General features: G+C 38.5%; 1 protein-coding gene across 1 annotated transcript in view; it reads right to left on the bottom strand.

The window, feature by feature from the left end:
• The window catches only part of b4galnt4a (beta-1,4-N-acetyl-galactosaminyl transferase 4a), a 208,197-nt gene continuing 185,681 nt past the window's right edge, over nucleotides 1-22,516 (bottom strand). Inside the window, exons 9-20 of the mRNA XM_030136564.1 lie at nucleotides 14,412-14,478; nucleotides 12,225-12,389; nucleotides 11,794-11,903; nucleotides 11,144-11,244; nucleotides 10,837-10,910; nucleotides 9,223-10,720; nucleotides 6,729-7,108; nucleotides 5,899-6,052; nucleotides 5,732-5,804; nucleotides 4,837-4,990; nucleotides 4,482-4,608; nucleotides 1-2,316 (exon numbers count right to left, since the gene is read on the bottom strand). Coding sequence (XP_029992424.1) covers nucleotides 2,202-2,316; nucleotides 4,482-4,608; nucleotides 4,837-4,990; nucleotides 5,732-5,804; nucleotides 5,899-6,052; nucleotides 6,729-7,108; nucleotides 9,223-10,720; nucleotides 10,837-10,910; nucleotides 11,144-11,244; nucleotides 11,794-11,903; nucleotides 12,225-12,389; nucleotides 14,412-14,478 — 3,018 coding nt within the window. The 3' untranslated portion in view covers nucleotides 1-2,201. The remainder of the gene's footprint in view (nucleotides 2,317-4,481; nucleotides 4,609-4,836; nucleotides 4,991-5,731; nucleotides 5,805-5,898; nucleotides 6,053-6,728; nucleotides 7,109-9,222; nucleotides 10,721-10,836; nucleotides 10,911-11,143; nucleotides 11,245-11,793; nucleotides 11,904-12,224; nucleotides 12,390-14,411; nucleotides 14,479-22,516) is intronic.

Here is a 22,516-nt window from a genome sequence, read left to right as displayed (position 1 = left end):
ATCTGTACATAAGCATAAAATTTTATTTGCAAAAAAAAAAAAACAACAAATCAAAATAAAAGAACAATACATTCTTAAAACCTTTTCTCTACAAAACAATTTCACAGAAATTACCTTGGAATGTATATTCCTATTTTTCTTTTTCTGCTTCTTATATATAGTCTTATATTTAACACGTTTTGTTTCTTTTGTTTTTTTTAAATAGTCCTGTGTCACTGTTAAATGACATACAGTATAGACCTGTTTCCTGTAGAGGCAAAGAAAGGGTCTTGGAGGGCATTTTAACAATCATATAGTCAATAACTGATCATTAGCTCTCATCTATATATATCTAGCCTCTCCCTTTTAATATAAGTACCATGTTGCATAAACAGAGGCATTAGGAGCTCAGCCTCCGGCCAAACAAATGGGAGTGGGTGGGCTCCTGGTGGACTGCAGCTGCCAGTAAGTCTCCATCATATGTCCCGTTCCCAGTAGTCACTCCTACCGTCCCTTCTCCATATTTGTCTTACCACTGAGGTGTAGTGGCTAACAGAGACCACTCCTAGCTTTTAGGGTAATATAACAAACATACCAATACATCTGTAACCCGTTCAAGAGAGTCGCCTTTCTTCCATTTACAGTGTATCTGAATTTACAGTGATGTTACAGCCTGTACTTATGTCTGCTCATGCCCTCCTCTGTCATGACAATAGCTTAAAAACTGCCTGCAGCCAAACCCTGATGAAGGCACACATTTTTAAAACAGCAATGCCTTGCCATACCTTGTCCAAGCTACACTCAGTTATCCTCAGATTAAAAGATAATTATCAGTGTTTTAACAGATTTGCATTTTCTGTCTTGGTAGTAGCCTGTTCTTACATGACAGATACAGTTTTAACCCATCAAAACCTATATCTGAAACAAATCAGCCAATCAGAAAATGCTTAAAAGAATTATATAACAATAATAAAACAAATATCTGAAATCTGTTGTTGTCCCCTGTTTCCCCTTGGTTACAGTTTAATGTTCCAGGTGACGATGAGGTTAGTGATCTGAAGGGGTAGCAGGATACTCTCAGTAGAGTTAAAAGGTGTAAACTGTTCACAAATACAGTGTTTTAGAACAAAAATAGCACCCCAATGTTAGTGCGTACATACCGTACTCAGCCATGACAAGTGAGTAACCTAGTCTAAATAGCAGATGACAGAAAATCCTGCAGTTCAGGAAATAAAATTCATCAAGTCATAAATGATATCTAGCATTAATACGGGTATTTAAACCCATATTCCAAAACAGCAGCAGGGCTATATAAAATCTCTCTTCGGATACAAATACATGAAATAGCTTAACATTAGAAAGACTCTGAAAATGTGAGGCAGAAATGAGCTGTTGATAAAGGGAGAAGGGAGAGAGAGAAGGACAGAAAGATATTCAGATGATGTTCATGTTTCTAATTTCCGAACTTTCTGTGGTTCGTAATATGTGACGAACCACAACAGCAGGTACCACGAGTACTTCGGCACCCGGTCATACTGGTTAATGATATCCAACAGGTAGTAGTTGATTAAGAAATACCTTTTTTTTGTTGTTTTTTTTGTTTGTTTGTTTTTTTCTACAAAAAACTGGATTTGCCTACTCGACCTACATCACCATGTCTGAATCTATCTGAATAACATGTTGACACACATTCGATTAGGCTCCCACTTGAGAGCGTGTTAGAAAAAAAACATCTTAGGTTGTCTTCACATCTCCTTGTTAAAAAAGGTGCTTCCTGTCATCATTAGCGCACACAAGCTACACTCACCCATACCCACACCCATATATGTTTATCTACATACACACGCCTGCACATACATGCCCACACACACACACACGCAAAACAGCTGCTTTCCAGTCTGTCTGAAAACATTGCACCAAAAAGGGACAGAGAGAAGCCGAACAAAAATAACTCTCTTCTCCCTGTACAGTAGTTCAGTCAGTGAGGCAAAGTGATGACTCAAGTCTATTTGCGTAAACGGCACGCTTTCAAACTTCATTGTGAACTCTGTTTCCTCATAAAGGCCAGCCTACAAGAGGGGCCGATGGTGAAACAGAGGCCTCCCTAAAATGAGCTTGTTTCAAAAAAGGCAGAGTTCAGGCAGTGAGGAGCTCCGACTGGTCTCCCTCACACACAGTGGATCTGCAGGTCATTTGGGATCCTCTCTGACCAGCAGGCGGCGCTATCCCTTGGGAGTTTTCTTGTTCTGGGCATTCCACATGCCTCGTTTGGAGTGATAGTAGTGAAAAAAGTTCCTTAAACGAAGCCTTTCTACTTCTAGTCCATTCTGCAGTACCCTATAGAAAGACAGAGATACACATATAAGGGAATCACGTAAAAGTTCTACTCTCAGCAATGGCCATTTTTTGATTTTCACAACAATAGAGGTGCAAACACAAGAGGCAACTATTATGGAGGCATGTTAAAATAACTGCGAGGCTTGCTTTGCTTTAATATTCAGTTTTCTGATTAAATCTCTTTATCTGAAGTGCTGTTTTAAGTGTATTTCTGCAGCATCTTCACAAACTACATCCACCCCCTTTATTTTGAGTATGTAGGCAGAAACGTGAGAGATATTTATTGTCAAACAAGGACAAATTCATATGAAAATGGTATGGTGCAGTGGTAAATGTACAAGAAAACACATGTCTTCTTGGAATTTTGCTGATGTGATTTTAATATATGGATGGACATAGATTACTGAGTTCAGAAGTTACTAATAATATCTATGACAAGTCTTAACAAAACTCCCTAAAATGTGTTGTGTTTATTTCTGGGCGGATTACATCACAACTATTGCACTGATTTTTATGAAACATGGTGGGAGGATATTGCTTCACACAAGAACAAACCCATTAAACCTTAGAGAGGGGCAGATGATGGAATTAGTTCATAGTCTTGAGTATATTTTCATCTCGACCTCAATGTTTTATAATGCACTCAAATGCCCAATTTCAGAAAAAAATAACAGGAAAATTACTGCTGCAGTCTGTCTAATCCTGCTTATAAACAAACAAATATACATAGGCTTAAGGTCCTCTTAATGGAGTTAATGTTAAAGGAGTGATATTTAGTTGTTTGTTTTTTTTTAATGGAATTATGCATTTTAAAACATTTCCCTGTGGTCTACATACACTGTAAATGCTATGCTTGGGTCTGAATTCTTCATTAATTCAACTCCACAGGTCCATCTTCAACCCTATTTCTGAGTAATGACATCAGAAAGGTCGTTTGGAGCGCTGGCCCTTTAAATGCAAAGGAGTCACTTCATGCCCCACCCCCTCCAGGTTACTGGCTGTGCTGCTCTATACTGTTCAACCAACAACTGAACATTTTAGGTAATTAGCTCAAAGTTTGGACATATTTTCTTTTTTTGTTTCCTCCAAGAATTTATTTGTTCTTCATTGATAGAACATACAAAAAATAGAATATAACAAGAATATATAAAAAAATCATACGTTCCAAGCCATAATAATCATAAACTAATAATAAGAAGACAAAAAAAACTACAAGAATAAATAAAAATAAACACATATAGACAAAGCATAAATAAATAATAAATAAATTAAAGAAAATAACAAAGAAGATCCAACAATAAGTAAAGGCACAGTTAGAAAATTAAAGAAAAATAATATTACAATATGAACTGGCAGACCAATTTACTCAAGGTAATTGTAGTAAAACTGAAGCGCTGATAAACATTTTTTTTTTTATTAAATGTAATATGTTTTAGAGACTCAAAACAGATTTTCAATTCTATTAAAAATAATTGAAATGATGGGAATGCTTTGGATATCTTAGCTTTATGAAAATGAAATTTACCTGGAAGAATGAAGAGGTTGACTATGTTAAAAATAATTATTCTGAGAAAAGGAGCCAAAAATTATATTTTTTTCATCAAACTGATACTTAACTGTAGTTTTGATAAAAATAAAATTTTCAAAATTGTTCCAAAAAGTGATACAAAACTGACATTTATAAAATAAGTGGATGATACTTTCACTATCACTTTTACAAAAGGTGCAACTGTCATCAGTGTCTGAAAATCTGGAGAGGTACCTATTTGTTGGATAGATGTTGTGTAACAGTTTAAGGTGTAATTCTCTAATTTTGTTTTTGGACATATTTTCAGTATGGACTACAACCGCTGCTGCTGACAAACAATTATGGCGTACTCTGAGAAATGTTCGTCAGAAGTCTTGACCTTATATGTGCAAATGTTGTAATATAACTAGTTTTAAAACGTAACAAATTAAGCAGGAATTAAGATGGGTTTCCACTCAATTTTTGCCAAAATGAATATAAAGATATCTTTGCAGCACCTGGAGGGTTCAAATTCAAACTTTTTGAACTATTACGGTCCCCAAATACACACATAAATGTACCAAAGACTAATAAAAGTGGGTTTAGCAAAATATGAGCCCTTTAATAGAGTTTGTTGTGTTGATGCAGTGTTAGATACCTGTCCAGCAGCTCCCAGTCTTCTCCACCCCAGCGGTCTTTGAATTCCTCTGTGTTCATCCCTCCAATCTTGTCAAAGTCAGACTTATAGATTCCAAACAAACCAAAGCCATTCACCTCCCAATAACCTGCATATAAACAAAAACAATATTAAATGAACGTTACATCAATATTTCTTTTGATAAAAGGATGAATCCACAGTAGCTGTCTGTGAGTTCTGTGATACACCAGGGAAGTGGGTCTGAGTGGTGTGAATCCAAACAAAACCCCAACAATGACATGTATTTTTTGTAAATACATGAGTGCAAATCTATGCCTGTATAGATGTAGTGTAGATGTTTAAGCTGTTATGTTACCGTCAGGTTCCCGTGGTGAGCTGCCACAGCCCAGTCTCATGACGATGGGGGCAAATGCAAGACGCCCCTCCACACAGTGCTTCCTGATGCTTTCCAAGATGTTGAGCGGGAAGTGGATGTGCAGATCACACAGGAAAACAATGCTATGGCTATCCTACAATGGTAAACACAAACAAACACTGTTTTACCCATTATATCTAAATCCTTTTCCTGAAATGATATCCATTAAGATCAGTGTAAGAGCTGTTACACTGGGAAAAAGAGAAGTGCACACAATTCTGTGTATGAGGTAATGCAAATCAGTGTACATGGAGACTTAAATGGGATTTAGGATTAAGAAAGTGGAGAAGTCTGGGCTGAGCATCAGTAGCTTGTCTTCCAGTGCCTGAGGTCATTCATACATGAATGACAGCCCTGTCATCGCACCGTGACAGCAGTGACACTCAACTGAAGGATCAACGTCTGTCCAAATTTCCAACCGCCCCTCACCCCTGGGTGGTTATGCATGTGTGTGTGTGATAGAGAGACAGCAAGAGGCGGCATAAGGGCACATGCACACAAATAACCTGCAAAAGGGAGTGGATGTGACAGCTATGGCCTACACATGACAGAGGAAATGCGGCTAACTGTCTAAGCGATTCCCCCGTCTGCCACAGCTGGGCTCAGTGGGAGAGGGCGACGGCGAGCAGCAGGAGGCTCGGAGATAAGGGTGAGATCCACAGCCTGTGACAGACCAGCCTAGCAATGATGTATTCATTATGCATGAGTGTTCTTTCTGTCCGTCCATCAGCCAGAAAAGGTCATTTGGTCAGTGTGAGTGGCTGACCTTCATTGAGTAGCTTTTTCATGCCAGCTCACATATTGTTGCCTAGCCTTGTCTGATTGACTTTCTAACCTCAATAGTGTCCACTCCGATCTGCAGTCCTGCTGAGCGTTCAAAGTTCCCCTCTCTCCTGAGATATTCGTACCTGTCAAAACAAAAATATACAAAAAAGAAAAGTCACCTGGAAGCCCATAAAATATTCTAAAACAATGGAAAATGTATTCTGAGCTGGCACACACCTTGGCACACTGCTTTCTCTGAGCGCCTGCTCCACATCCATGTCTTCACTCTCAAAGTCGACAATTATGATACTGAAATTGTCGTCCTTGGTTTGACGATGAAGATTCTCCATGTCAGAGATAAACTGCTGTACCCAACGAGCTTGGTTTTTCACTTAAGTATAGAATAAACAAAAGAAAAACATAGACAAAAAGTCAGGAAAACCAAATCATTCTAATAAACTTTAACCATTTCATGCACGAATTATGAGAACCTTAATCAAAATTTTTTCCTGAGTGTTGTTATTCCTCTTTAGGCATGAAAAAAACAATGTGATTGAAAATTTTCTTCAGAAAAATAAATAAAAATAAATAAATAAAATAAAAATAATTAAAAAAAAAAAAAGATAAAAAACAATAATGAAAAAAAAAAAAAAAATTCTTATGAACCTATTTTTCATGAAGTTGCAAAATATCCACTCAACTGGACACCATGTGTTTAATTTTTGATGCACAGAAACGTGTATTTACTGATAAATTGTGTGAAAACTATGGGGAAGGCTTATGATTCTGGGGGTTTATGCTCAGGAGAGATCTACATAATGGTACCAATTCATGTCAGAAAACATATGTAGTGTCTTACAACTTTAATAAAGATATGTGTAAAAAAACAAAACTAAACAAAAAAACGAAAAGAACAACAAAATCCATGAATATAAAAGAGAACAGCTGTAGAATAGCGGTCCACCGTAGTGACCAGTATGCATGAAAGGGTTAACTCTTATTAAGGTTTCCTCCACTAGTTGAACAAATGTTTCATACTAAATAGAAACGGAACTTTCTTAACTGACCTGGTACCACAAAGTGCACCATGACATCCTTCCTCCACTGTAGCATCACTGGCTGGCACAGCAGAGGCTTAGCATAGGCGGTGCTCCAGGGGGTCGCTCCAGGGCGAGCGGCGGCCCTCGTGGTGGGAGGAGGCGGCGGCGTGGTGAGGCTGGGCGTGGCAGAGGAAGGGGCACTAGCTGGGACCGAGGCCGGGGCAGAGTCTGTGTTCTCAGGACTTTCGTCCCCTTGTCTGCCACGATGCAGGAGCAGGTAAATGTATTCAGACAAGCGCACCACGCTGCGGCCTCTCTCCATCAGTTCCAGCTCCACCAGGTAACGGTTACCTCTCGCTGAATCTCGCCGCTTCTCGACATTGATGATTCGCAGTAGGGTGTATATCCTAGAACCCAGACAGAGGAAAACATTGAATTACCACATTCCAATCAAGGTGCAGTTTGCATTTGTGAAGACTCACATAATGTGGACTAAGAAGGTATTGAGTAAAAGGTATTGAGTGTATTATGGCTGAAGGGGTATTGTAATCGTTTTGTCGTCTGTCTGTCCATCCATCCATCCATTCAACAACATAATCACATTATATAAAAAATGCATTGAGATGTCTCCACCACATTTATACTGAGGATGCATCTTGGCAAGGAGGAGAAGTCTATTGAAAATAAGTGACCTTGACCTATTTTTCAAGGTCAAACGGTGACATGTTTTTTCAACAATGTAATCATATTATTTATCACACAGGAAGAAAAATCCAAGGCACTCTCTTTAAACATTAAAATGCCTTTATTGCCATGGCATGGTCATATATAGACCTAAAAAACACTTCAACGCGTTTTGGCTTCAAGCCTTCGTCAGGAAGTCAAAAAACTTTTTGCCATGGTAATAAAGACATTTTAATGTTTAAAGAGAGTGCCTTGGATTTTTCTTCCAATGTGATAAATACTTTTTGAAAACCCTTTTTCCAAAGAGCACCTCGAACAAACTCTTTTTTGGTCCGAGAAGCATTCCTTCCCAAACATTTTTTGATGTAATCACATTATCTGAAGAATGCATTGAGATATTTTCTCCAAATTTATACTGTGGATGCGTCTTGGCATGGAGCAGAAGCCTGTTGAAAACAGGTGACCATGACATACTTTTTCAAGGTCCAATGGCCTTATGCCTTGTGCAGTTATAATATCTGAGTACTTTCAAATATAAATATGTATGTAATAAGTTTTACATAAAGACAGTCTAATCTAAATTATAGGGCAGTAACTTTCAAGAGAATCTTACAGTATATTTGGCCAAGGGGTATTAAAAGTGTGCAGCACGTTATGTTTTTAAAAATTACTATGATGACACACTTTTAATCTTTAAAAAATGGCATCACTTAATTTTATCCAACATATTTGTGTGAAATTTTGGCATAATTAGAGTATAAATTATTATAGTCTCCGCCCTGAACCCTCACAAATATACAGTTATCACCTGAGTGAAGAGCTGTAATAGAATAAAAAAAGAAGAAATGGAATAACGCATTCAACATATGTGTTACATATACAAATCTACACAGATGTTTGTCTGAAAAATAAAATAAAAACATACACTAAGTTTTCACAACAGTGAATACCTGCTTACAAAGAAACCTTTTAGCAGGTTTCTTCCCTACACCATCAATGCCTGCAGAGAAAGGGTGTATTACGGCATTAAATATTTTTATGCAGCTGGACAGTGCTTAGTTCTCACACACTTAATGGGAACACATGGGTCTGTGAGTGTGTACTTTGTGAATGGATTAGTGAACTCAACCTTTGACCCTTAAACTTTATTCTGTTCATCACTGTCTCTAAGTGGATGTTGTCAAAGTAAAGGTCCAGCTTATTCCTACAACACATTTACAACAATGCAAAGCGCCCAAAGTGCTGTACAAAGATATGGGTAAAAATACAAGATATGATAAAACTAGTAAAATATATATATAAATATACAAGATAAGATTACTAAAACTGATAAAACAGATACACATGATGTTGTGCCACATTTGAATAATTTTCAATGTGAAGGTTTTTACGACATGTTTTTTCATGAGAATAGATGTGTACACACTAAAGTCAACCAAAAAAACATACTGCCTCTGGTGATAAATGTTGCCTGCTTTAAGGCATAGAAGTACAGACAGGTTATCCACGCTCTGAAATATAAAATGGTGAAAGGGAAAAGCTGCAAATGTGAAGCCTAATTCCTAATCATTCATCTAACTGGATTAATTGTAGTTTGATTGTAGATGCTGTCTGCAAAAATGTTGCTTGTTATTATATGTAGCACTGAAGTTGATGGAGTATGTTATGTTAGCACTGCTGAAAACGGTGATCAGCACTTAATAGTCTCCTAACAGGAAGTCAAACCATTAGGGCATGACCACTATGTTCTCAATGAATTACGTATAGCTCTACATAATGGTTAACATGAGCAACCAAATGTAGCATTACTCTCATTACCCTCCTCTTTTTCTCTTACCCTCCATTGCGTTCATTGAGTTTCTCCATGTACTGAGCCAGCACATCTACCACTTCACTCTCTGCCAGTTGGAGGTTGCCAGAAACATTACAGCGGAGGTCATTCCAGTCAGAGCGCAGCAACTCAAAGTCCATTGGATTGACTGAGAAGGTCCGCTGCCAGTTGATGCTCTCCTCTGCCCAACCTGGCCGAGCTTCAACCTCCTCATAGCTGTAGTCTGACATCTCACCCTCCTCTGGTTCTGGCTCAGGGTCAGGGTCTGGATTTGAACGGTTTATATCCTGGTCCAGATCTGCTGGGTTGGGGTCTGGATCTAACTGCTGCTGGGACTCTGTGATCTCTGATGTTCTGAGGTAAGAGGTGACTCGGGTCTGACTTTGTAGCGTGTTCTCGGTGGTGTTAAGCCTCGGAAGGGTAACAGGAGACAGAGGGGGATCCTGGAGATGGGACAGTGGCGCTAATGAGTCTCCTTTGCTGGTGAGATCAGCTGTCACAGTCGTCTTCAAAGACTGATACTCTAACTTCCTTTTGTTTTTGTCTGGCTGTTTTGCCACCGCTGCCTTGTTCGCTGACCTCTGCACACTCTCATTCTGTGTGCTACCATTGTACGATGTTTTCCCCTCTTTTGTCGGGGGGTTGGGCCAGAGTTGAGGGGCACTAACAAGATTCCTACCTCCTGTTATGGCTGCTCCAGCATGTCCTTTACCTCCAAGATTGACCAGTCTGGTGGTTTTGCCGGTCTGATATAAAAAGACCCCTGGGAAGACCTCTCTAGGGTGGCGAGATGCCCTCTCCTCTCTCCTTTCTCGACGTTGTTCTCTCTCCCTTTCCCTCTCCCTCTCTTTGGCAGGCCGAGGTCTTGTTATGTAGATTTTGTTCTCCTCCCTTTTCTCCTTCTTGTTTCCAGCAAGCTTGTTGTTGTCATGGAGGTTGTTGCTATGGGCAGAGTTGCTGAGGATCTGTTTGGCACGGCTAGCGAGGGCAGAGAGGGAAGACTTTTGGGGGAAAAGGAGAGAAGATTTGCTCAGTTTTGGTGGAGTCTCAGCTCCCTTCTCTCCGCCTCCTCCATTTCTGCCAGGGCTCAGCTCTGCGGGACCAGTGCGAATCCAAGACAAGGACCGACCCCGGACTATACTGTATGTGTCAGGCTGAAGCCCCTTGGGCTGGATCTCTGAAGAGCCTTTTCTGATATCTTGTCCGGTGTTCCCTCTTGTATGGTCTCTTACCCAACTGGCATCCTTATCTCTCTCCGGAAAATGCCTCCTTTCTCTGCGGTGTATAATACTATTCAATGCCCCCTCTTCTTCCTCTTCATCAGCTTCCTCCTCCTCTTCCTCTCCTTCCCTGCCACCTGGAGTGGGCCCAGGTCTTGAGTGCTGATAGATGGGGCTGGAGATGTGGCTGGTTTGGCTGGGATGAGAGGACTTTTTGGGTGACTGGGTGCCAACAATCTCTGCCTCATCTTCTGCATCCACCACCTCCTCCTCCTCTAGGAAATCTAGAAAATTGAAGGGCGCCCAAAGTTGCTTCAGTGTGTGTGCACATATTTTCATATATACAGCATGTATATGTATGTGTCTGTTTGCACGAGTGTGTTTGTTCATTATTAGTTACCATCTGGGTTGGGGAAGAAGAACGGTCTGTCATCTTCCTCCTCATCCATCTTCATATATTTGTAGAATCCAAACCTGGCAGATGCAATAAGACACAGACACACATACACACACAGAGTCAAATGCATTAAGAGAAGGTTAAAATTTCTGTGTGCCTTACAGCATAATAAAGTTAATCTCCTTTTGAGAGGTCGGGTGGACCACTGCCATCAAATTCAAACAGTTATTCTGCATAATCACTTCCTCATACAAGACAAAGACAAATGTTACCTTAGGTTTCTAAGCGATAAAAGCTATAATATCCTTACTTCTCTAAGTAGATAGGAGACTCTCTGTAGAAACACTTGTTCTCTCTCTCCATGTGCGTGAGACGTGTAAAGTCATTGGGGTAGACGAAAGACAGATAAACCTAAAGAAAAGTACAATGTCAAACAGAAAAAATACAACCAAACAAAACAGTCACAAGCTAATCAGTTAAATCTTGATTCTCATTTACCAGAACTGCATAAATATAAATATTCTATTCATATAACCGCTGACATGATTGTGTGTAAGAATCCTACACTGAAAAATATCTTGTGTTTAGTATAATTCTCATTTCCAGTTCATTATGTCATTGTTGCAGCTGCAGTACCTCATATAAGCCTAAAGGGGGAGGCAGAGCACAACACCTGCCACCTGCTTCAGTCGTGTGTTTTGATATAATAGGAAAGACGCAGTAGCATTAGTACAATAACCCAGACTAAGCCTCTCTGTTAAATAAATATGAATGCTCTTAAATTTTGCTGCCTTTATGACGGATTAATGAATAGCAGGATGGAACTACTGAACTTCCTGCGACCCAAAGCTCTGTCAACCTGGTAGACTAGACAGGTAGACTTTCTTACAATATTGACACTTGCACAAATCCATCTCACACTCAATGATCTGGAGGGAAAGTAATTGAGGTGATACTTACAAACTGTAGGCCCTGGTATCTGGCAATAGGAAAGTCTTTCACAACATAGGTTGGGGAGTAGAGACAGGCTGGCAGAACATTTTCCAGATGAGAAGGGTCAATCATAGGAGCTAAGACGAGAGACAGACATAGAGAAGAGTGAGGAAAGTATGTGACAGCTTGGAAAAACAAATAAGTACACTGAAAACAGCATTCGACAAACTTAGAGAGATGGGGACTGTTTAGAACCTTGGCAGAAAAAGGAAGAGAAGATGCACAAAATGGAACACAGCCAGCAACACAAAATGATAGACTGAATACAGCAAAACTGACAACAGAAAGAAGACAATGAGAGCCAGACAACCAGTCAATCAGTCAGTTAATGACAGACCAGGAGACCGGGTAGAAGACAAAAAAGGGGGACAGCCAAAAATGATGACTGGCAGATTTACTGCTATAGAAGGTGTCCCTGGGGTCTGGCTTCAGCATATCCGCTCCATGCTGCGTGATGCTGCCTCCCTCCAGTCCCTGGGGCTGAGAATCCTCTGGGAGACGGATGTGACTGGCCAAGGTCTGGGGGATGTGGTCCACACTGTTCATCTTCAGGTTAGACTCGTCTGAAGATTACAGAGAGAGAGACAGAGAGGCGTCGTGAGAAGCAGAGCTGATATGGAGAAGCTTTATGACAGAATCCATTTTTTTTAAATGTTGATTTAGCTGATGGAAGGAAAACATTTATGTGCATTATTTGTGCATCGGTAAAAAAAAAATAAAAATAAAAATACAGAGAGAGATCAGAGAGGGGGGAGAAAAAAACCACAGGGAGAGGAGATACAATAGCAAATGCTGAAGTAAGAGAATCAGAATGAAAGTTGGAAGAAAAAAACAAAAACAAAGACGGGGGAGTCATAATTATACCAATCGATAGCAAGGAGGGAGGAGAGAGCATGTGTGATTAATGGCATGTCAAGAGCAAGTCCTGATGGGAGAAATGCTTTATAATTAACAGGGTGGTCAGCATCATTTTTATCCTCCAGAGGGGTAGTGTGCTTGTTTGGTTTGTATGTTTGTGTGCGCGTCGGAGAGAGAGAAGAGCCTTTTCATTCCTCTAACAATAAGACATCTGTTGATCACATACCTGATTCCTAATACACACAGGACTCGCTAAGGCTAATTATGTTCAGTACAGTATGTACAGTATGTACAGTACGTCAGTGAAATCCTTAAAATTCACAACAAAACAAAGACCATATCGTTTGCTTTCTTTTGATTAATTCAGATCATGCTGTCTAGGTGATGCGTCTGACTTATAAAACAAAGCTTTATAGTATTGTTTTCTTGCCCCTCTTATACTTACTATGGAAATACATTCTAGCTACCTCCTATTTTTGTGCTTGTTTAAATTCCTTATCTTTGGCTGCATCAGATCTCTATTCTTTGGGCCGAATTATAACAATAACAAAAACTATAACAATGGTGTTGCAGTGGATGGAAACATTCAAGAATGCATTCATAGAGAGAGGTTCTTAACTGAAAAAGTTGCAAGAGCAGATTACTTCTTGAGACGCCCATGTTGACAGAATGTATTTGAAATTTTTCATTTATCTCCATAAAAGAGAACCTGTTGAAGTGATGAGATTGATCTCACTGAGTCAAACTAAAAAAAGAAAAAAGAAATGTTTTTCAACTGCCATCAAAGCTGAAAACATAATGATGATAATTGGAAACCAATCAGAGCACTAATCAAAATATATAAAGAGAACAAGTATCTCTGGGCAAGCTAACAAATGTTTTTTCTCTGTCATAAGGGAAAAAAAAAAACATCAAACACCTTTCTGAGTGAGAAGACGGGAAGAAAAACAAAGTGTCAAAGACACATCATGACATGAAATGCAGGAGGTGGGATGGGTGGAGGGAGAGTGAGAGGAGGAGGTTTTTAATGCATGAATCCAATGACCTCATATACAGTACAAGGCCTCCTTCTTCTCTGTCATAGCTAGTCATAAATAAGAAGGCAGTAGTCAGCATACATGCCTTGCAACCTGCAGCGTTGCTCTAAATGACAACTCCATACATCATATTCTTTGCATATGGCATTTTTGCTTGTTATTCATGCTGAATCTCTGTGACGCACTGCTATTCTTAGTACTCGGTTAGATGTCGACTCAGGAAACAGTGCTCTCATCTTTGCTATGACTGACATCCAGAGAGGAAAAACAGAGCATCTATCAGATTCTTCATCTCCATCCTTGCCCCATGTAGAGAAGATATGACATGCTCTCAAACTGATAATCTGCAACTGCTTGTGTGAGGGAAAGAAGATCACCCTGAAGGCCAAGGCATTAAATATGACTTTGGAGTCTTCAGCTGAGGAAAACTTATTCTGGTTCAAAAGCACCTTATTCTGTGACAACTGTGCTGATCAATACCTGAGTGGATTAATGAGAGTGTTTCTTTTTATTGGGTCATTTCCTCTTTTTATTTGGCAAACTCACAGCTCTCTTTAAATACCCCCATCTGTGCCTCAGTCATAAACATAACAAAACTTTTAAATGCTCATTAAAATTCTTTATCAAACTTCCTTTGCAACGAAAGGGTAAGAGACAAGTAATGTATGGTTAGGGTGGATTAGGTCTTACCTGCGTACAAAGAGATGTAGGCGGAGTCTATCACTTCATACTTCAGACCAGGGAGGAATGGGCGCCACTGTGTGAGAGAGAGAAGATAGAAAGAAGCACAGAGGGGGGAAATAAAGAGAGAGTGAGAAAGACAGTGAGACAAGATACAATTCTTTTAAATAGATTTCACAATTACCACGTCAGTTCTTGTTAACCTGGATGTAATCACAGGAGACAGGTCATTTTCCAACCCTCGGGTTTCGAATATAAATATAAACAGCTCCTCAGGCTCATGCAAATGGCTCTACATGTGTATGCACGATACACAAATACACACAAGCACACCCAGCTACACACTCTAAGTGCTTTATTTGTGGCAATCCGCATCGTGCCATTCATGCTGCAACGATAAACACACCAACTGCCGGTATGCAAAACCCAAAAATTCAACATATTGTGTGTGCTGTTCCTGCACATATTTGCATATAAGTACACTCAGGTGCACATAGACAGAACGACAAACAAGGACACATTACGACGTGGTGCCGAGCAGCCAGCAGGGAGTAGCTCAGCGAGTCACACAAGGCTTCAGCATCGTGTCATTATTATTTCATGGTGAATGTCGGCAAGTTCAAGGCAGGAAGATGTCACGAAGGACAAAAAAAGGACAAAAAGGCAGACAACACATGCTACATATACAACATATACATTCGCAAAAAAAAATTATTAGGCCATCAAAAGTCATCAAAAACAATGGTTATGCAATCAAGTACTAACTCCTGTGTGTATCATGTGACTGAAACAGAAAAGAAAACACAGAATGCCTAAAAGCACTGTTTTTGACAGCACAATGCCATAGCTATTGATGTAAGAACTTAACCCTTAGGGGTCTGAGCCTATTTTGTCTGTTTTTGAGCACTTTTGATTTTGCCTTTATATACTCTATAAAAAAATGTTTACTATACCCATGTTTGGTATCTTTTTTTTCAGCACAACTTCATCTATATCATCTGCCTATTATTTTTTCACTTTAACCTACTATATCAACACAAAAGGCCAAAAAACACACAAAAAATATAAAATCTGATTTGAAAAACTTATATAATTTATTGAATATATAACACAAAGATGCTTAACGGACCTTTTCAAAGACTTTGAAAGTGAATATTGGTTCCAAATATTAGGTATATAAAATCAAAATTGTAATAAATTAAAACTATACTCAAATATTTGACATAAAAGCATATCTTTACATAGGCGTTTCCTCGTGACCGCGGACCCCTAAGGGTTAAGTGATTTTGGTTATTATCAAGAAAACCATGGAAAATGGCTAGATATCAGCTCTAAAATTAAACTCTAATGAGCTATTTTTGTTGTTATCATTATATTTGTCCAAACAAATGCACCTTTAGTTGTACCAGGCATTAAAATGAACAAGAAATTGAAGAAAACAAGGGGTGGTCTAATAATTTTTTCTGCGACTGTATATCAGAGAATTGTGTTGAAGGTGTCCTGTGGATTTGTTTTTTGGTGAAAGAAAAGAGCAACAAATGCAATCAAACAAAGCCCAAAGATAATGGATGTGAAAAGAGGGGCAGAAAAACTGGCTTGAAAACTAGGGTGTGTACCTGTGTAGCTCATTTCACAGCTTTGTGGGAATTTCTGCTCTTCATTGTCTAGTCTTATAGATTCTCTGATTAATTCTTCCATGGGGGATATTGACCCAGTGTGTATCTGGATGTGTATATGCACCCAGTATTTGTCATGTGAGTGTTAAAGCGGGGTGTGCATGCTCTGTGCGAACAGGCGCGTCTTCTGTGAAATAGTGTTGACAGGGAGCGGCAGGAAGAAACAGAAGACTGCTCGCTGCCCCCACAACTTCGACAGAGAGGAGAGAAAATCAATATCCAAGGGGAAATAATAAAAAGTACCAATTGCAGAGCAAAATGGTGGCGGGTAGCCAGCAGTGTTTCATCCTGTTTCATCATGTCTGGACCACCCAATGACATATGAGGTTTTGATATAGTTTCATTGTGCTGGTAAAAAGTAGGTATTGCTCCAACTCAAAGTGTGTGGTTTTACTGTGGCTTACACACAAACAGACATGCAGGTTGGTTTGCCATTTGTTCTATCAGGCACATGTTATGGTTTATCCCTTGATGATCAGGAGTTTATTGCTTTTGAGAGAACTGAAAGCAGACTGCAGTTGTGTTTGTTTCCTTCAACTCAATTGGCTGCTCCAGAGCCTTAGGCACTATGGCAGTGGTCCCCAACCACTGAGGTTCATGACCCCATTTTAACATCACAAATATCTGGTGACCCCAGACATTCAAAACGGAGACTTTTTTTTTTTCTAAAATTAATTTGTTTTTGATCATGTAATAGTTTGCTATACTATGTTGCAAATAAGCATTAATTACCTCCGCCAAGGAGGTTATGTTTTAGCCAGGGTTTGTTTGTTTGTTTGTTTGTCTGTTTGTTTGTTTGTCTGTCCGTTAGTGTGCAACATAACTCAAAAAGTTATGGACAGATTTGGATGAAATTTTCAGGGTTTGTTGGAAATGGGATAAGGAAGAAATTATTAAATTTTGGTGGTGATCGGGGGTGGGGGGGCCCACGGGGGGGCCCACTGATCAGCCTTGGCGGAGGTCTGCGCTCTCCGAGTGCTTCTAGTTTTAGATGATATTTAGGCAATATAATATATATTATTATGGACAGAGGCAGAAAAGCCAGGTGTAGATTACTGCACAAAGTGAGAATTTTATTTTCCTTGGTCAGGATATGTACAGTCAGTCCAGCTTGTATTTACAAGGCTCCAAATTAATACTGAACAAACAATAACTCAAACTATGAATTAAAAAAGAGTTGCAGCATCTTAAACTGACCAAAATGAACATTTGACAGATAAACAGTACCACAGTGCTTCAGTTTCAGCTTCAGTTTGTCATGTCTTTTATGTTTTGGGATCGTCTCTCTCAACTCCCCATATATTTTTTATTAGTAGGTTTTTATTTTTATCAATTATTAGAAATTTCAGGCTACCCCATTTGAATTCCAGGAGACCCCATGTGAGGTCTCGACCCTGAGGTTGAAAAACACTGCACTATGGATATGAAGCTGTTTTGTTAGTGTGACACATAAAAGTAATAAAGTAAAAGATCTGACCTTCCTCAATTAATGCAAAATGTCTTTGGATGTGAAGTCAAATAAGATTAGTGTAAACACTGCTATTTATTAACCTCACAGTCTGAGGAATAAATGGACCTTTTCAGTTTTCTGTATCCGTTAGTCCGTGGCTCCTTCCACCTGTAGCACATCTTCTTCTTGTCTTGTAGTTTGAAGGTAAAACAAAGCAATAAAGACAACTCAAAGAAGTCCCATGAGAAACAGCCTGGTTAGCTGTTGTCCATGCCATAAAATTTAGAGGTTCACTCACTGTGTACTTTCTGCCTTTTTTCTCTTTCTTCCTCCTTGTCTTTTTCACAGGCTCATAGCTGTAGGCTCAAATTGGCAGTGTGGTAAATACAGAAACCTCAGTGGCAGAGTGGGCAGAAGAACAAGACGGATGTTAACAACCATGACCACACCTGCCCCAAGCTACAAGAACAGGAGATACTACCCAGGACTACCTCGCTGTTACTTAATCATTTACCCTTTATTCGTACCAGGTAGGTTAGATGAGAATTCTAATTTTTTTTCTGCTCTCAGTGGCACTGATTCTTACAAGAAAACCATACCTCGACTAGTCTGTTGCCTATTGCACACCAACGACAAAATGCCATTAAAAAGATCAGTGGTGAAGATCTGCTATTCTACAAAAGGGTTTGCTCAGAAATTCTATGATACGTGAAAACCTTTTCTAATGCATATAGAGAAGTTGAATGTCACCCATACTGATGCTGTGTTGGACTGACGCACTATTATAGAGACCTTAGGATTCATAGGGAACACTTTTACTCTGTTTGCATTTATAATTTAAAAATGCCCCCCCCCCCCCCTTTTTTTTTATTTTAAAACATTTTTCTTCTTTCCTTTTTTTTCCCAACCCACCATACACCACTACTTTAATTAATCTGCTTTGTTTTTAAGTGCATTTTGTATATAATTTCAACAGGCAAACAATGTATACAATAAACAGTCGTGGAAAAAAATATTAGACCGCCCCTTGTTTTCTTCAATTTCTTGTTCATTTTAATGCCTGGTACAACTAAAGGTACATTTGTTTGGACAAATACAATGATAACAACAAAAATAGCTCATAAGAGTTTAATTTAAGAGCTGATATCTAGACATTTTCCATGTTTTCTTGATAATAACCAAAATCACTTAAGTTCTTACATCAATAACTACGGCATTGTACTGCCAAAAACAGTGCTTTTAGGCATTCCATATTTTATTTTCTGTCTGTTTTAGTCACATGATACATGCAGGAGTTAGTGCTTCATTGGATTGCATTATCGTTGTTTCTGCTGACTTTTGATGGTCTAATAATTTGTCCTCCGGCTATATGTGGTTGTATGCAGAATGAAAGCCAATCTGTTAAATGGTACAGTGATATTTTTATAGGGGTGGGGCTCTGCTGGAGCCTGCGTGAGGATTGTTCTTGTTTGTATTGACTCATGTCTGTAACATATTTAGCTTGTACAGTTTCTGCATACAAAACAATAAAAAAGACTTTGAGAAAAAAAAAGAAAAAAGATCAGTGCTGAAAATCTAGGACTGAAGGAATATTATTGTGCTTAAATATATTTACACAATTGGATCAGGCTATTTCCTGAAGGTGTGTGGGTGGAAATCTCACACAACAAAGAATTGCTGCTTGGTGAACTTTACTTCAGCAGGTGACATACAACAACATACAGCTTTTTTTTTTTTTTTTTTCAGTTTTCAGCAAGCTATTATGTGTCCATGCAGTGAGCTGTGAACACCATTTTTGACACTAGTTTTATCATATCTTGTATTTTTACCTACATCTTTCAAATCAAATCAAATGTCCCATATATAAACTTGACCATTAAACCTAGAAACAAAATGATTAAATAACATGAACTTTTGTTGTGTCACATTCACTACAGCCACTCAATCTTGACACATACTACTTAAGGGAAAAGAGAGGAGACAACATTATCTTAGCATGTATTTTAATAGTACATTTAAAAATATCCAAATACTTCAGTTCATTGAAGTATTTCTTTCCTCTGTGGAGTTTATGCTAAGTGGAAAGAAGAAAATAAGCAAACACATGGGAAAAAATCCTCCAAATGTTGTTACATTCTCCATTTGATTTGTCCTTTTATTTTCAATCATTAATCAGTATGAACGAAGCAGCAATGAATTACAACTCAAGTCACAGCAGAGGCACAAAATAATCATGTTACACAAAGAGAAGCAGCATGTGAGTCCTTAAAGTTCCTACAGGTACTGTGACTTTTAGAGAAAGCTATAATCAATCAATCAATCAATCAATCAATCAATCACTCAATCAACCAGCCAATTAATCGACCAACCAACCAATCGACCGATTGACCGACCAAGTAAGCAAGCAAGCAATCAATCAAGCAACCAACCAACTAATCAACCAACCAACCAACCAACCAATCGACCGATTGACTGACCAAGCAAGCAAGCAAGCAATCAATCAGTCAATCAATCAACCAACCAACCAAGCAATCAACCCACCAACCAAGCGACCAATTGACCGACCAAGCAACCAAGCAATCAACCCACCAACCAATCGATCGATTGACCGACCAAGCAAGCAAGCAACCAAGTAAGCAACCAATCAATCAATCAATCAATCAACCAAGCAGCCAACCAAGCAACCAACCAAGCAATCAACCCACCAAGCAATCAACCAAGCAACCAAGCAAGCAAGCAACCAACTAATTAATCAATCAATCAATCAATCAATCAATCAATCAACCAACCAACCAAGCAATCAACCAACCAACCAAGCAATCAACCCACCAACCAATCGACCGATTGACCGACCAAGCAACCAACCAACCAACCAACCAACCAAGCAATCAACCCACCAACCAATCGACCAATTGACTGACCAAGCAAGCAAGCAACCAAGCAAGCAACCAATCAATCAATCAATCAATCAATCAATCAACCAAGCAGCCAACCAAGCAAGCAAGCAAGCAACCAAGCAATCAACCCACCAAGCAATCAACCAAGCAAGCAACCAATCAACCAATCAATCAATCAATCAATCAATCAATCAATCAATCAATCAATCAGAGTTTATTTATGTAGCACTTTACAACAACACAAAGAAGACCAAAGTGTTTTAAATCTAAAAACATGATCAAATTACAAGATACCAACAGTTTAATCAAATACTATAAAAGTGGAGTTATAGATGTCCTTCATTTCTAATTCAGTCCATGTTCATTCACTTAAAGCTTGAATGACAAGTAGCACATGATGCTCTCGCTGACCTGTGTTTGTATTTCTGTTTCCAAACAACTCCACAACCATGACAACAGTAATTTCACTGAGAATGACATGTTGTTAACAAGCCAAGAAATATGTTCTGTACTTGCAGTTGCCAAAGAAGCAGAGTGACAGTTAACACGGTAATGAAGAAACATATTAATTACCTCTGAATGTTTCTCTCTCTTGTCACTTAATTTGTATGGTTTAAAAGGAAGGAGCTGTTATTATTTCATTGCCACTGTTAAACTAGAGCCTACTAATACAGATTATTTTTAATCCAATACATCATAGACACTATTATTTCTATAAAAAGAACATTTGCACTGACATGAAAAACACCAGATATAAGTAGTAAGAATATTGCACAGTTTACCCACAGTTGTTTATAGATGTATCAAAGCATTTTCATTCTGCTGATGTACAGCAAATTAATGAGCAGAACACACTGTACACTGTCATGTAATTTGTGTTAAGTATTTGGATCCTTGCATCATAGCTTTGATATCCGGCTCTAATGTGTTGTGAAGAAAAATGCAGTTTCTCTTGAACTTAAAATATACAAGCTTCCTTAATCACAGACTGCATATTTTAAAGTCTCTAAATTATGTTGCTCTTAGTGTTTTTTAACTAGGTGTACCCCTCACAAAGCTCTTTATAACAATGCAAGGCAACAATATTACATAACTACACAGTTTTTGTTTTTTATTTTTTTTAATCAAGGCTTCCCAATCAAATCTAAGAAATGAAGCTGGGTGCTTCTATGAAACTGGTCCCTAAAAACAGGACATGGAGCTAAAAATTCAAACCAGATTTAGACTAATGTTATGAAGCAAGTTTGGAAGCACTTTGGGTCTATTTTAAAAATAAATACTTAAAGAGATAAAAGAGAGACAATTTTTCAGATAAAACACATTTTTATATTATTTTACATTATATTCAATACAAAAATCGGTATGTAACAAAGTCAAAAGGACACAAAAATTATGCGCTATGATTTTTTATAAAATACGTCTTTATTCTCTCACAGGTACACTTTGGGAATTGAACTAATTATGCAAAACAGAGTGTTTCACAAAAATGACCGCTGCTGCAAAATAATTTGTGATTTATACGCGTTTAACTGTGCAGGTTCTGCATGTAACACAAGTGGACACGATGGGTTATATACAAAACCTGGAATGAGACTGAGATTCATGAAAAACCTGCATGTCTGGATTAGAAAAACCACTAGGATTATCAAATTTAACACAATGTCTTTATCTATAGTGGTATATAAGACCATTTACAGCCATGTTTACAAGATAAAATGCACTGACACCTAGGTAGCTTTCCATGTCCCAATTTTGGTCCTATTTTTGGCTCCAAAATCTTATTGAAAATTGATTAATTTTGGGGTGGCTCAGAGGAAGAGTATAATTTTTGTTTTTGTTTTTTTTCATTTATCTGAGGTCATCATTAGTTACATCCTGGGGGGAAATATGTCAAAATTTCTCTTTTATTATTGGGTTTAAAAAAGCTGCAAGTACCAAAATGTACCCAGTTTCATAGAAGCTCCTAGATGTAAATGTGGCTCCATTTATTATTTAGGCATAACATGATTGTAAGAACTGGCAAAAGAAGAGAGGTTACTGATAGGATGATAAAAACAGCTCTGGTTGAAAGATAAACAATGTGGGAACAGT

Source organism: Sphaeramia orbicularis, chromosome 6, assembly GCF_902148855.1.
Source record: "Sphaeramia orbicularis chromosome 6, fSphaOr1.1, whole genome shotgun sequence".
Taxonomy (NCBI): Eukaryota; Metazoa; Chordata; class Actinopteri; order Kurtiformes; family Apogonidae; genus Sphaeramia; species Sphaeramia orbicularis.
The sequence above is the reverse complement of the archived record's forward strand: the minus strand, read 5'-3'. Positions and strand labels throughout refer to the sequence as shown.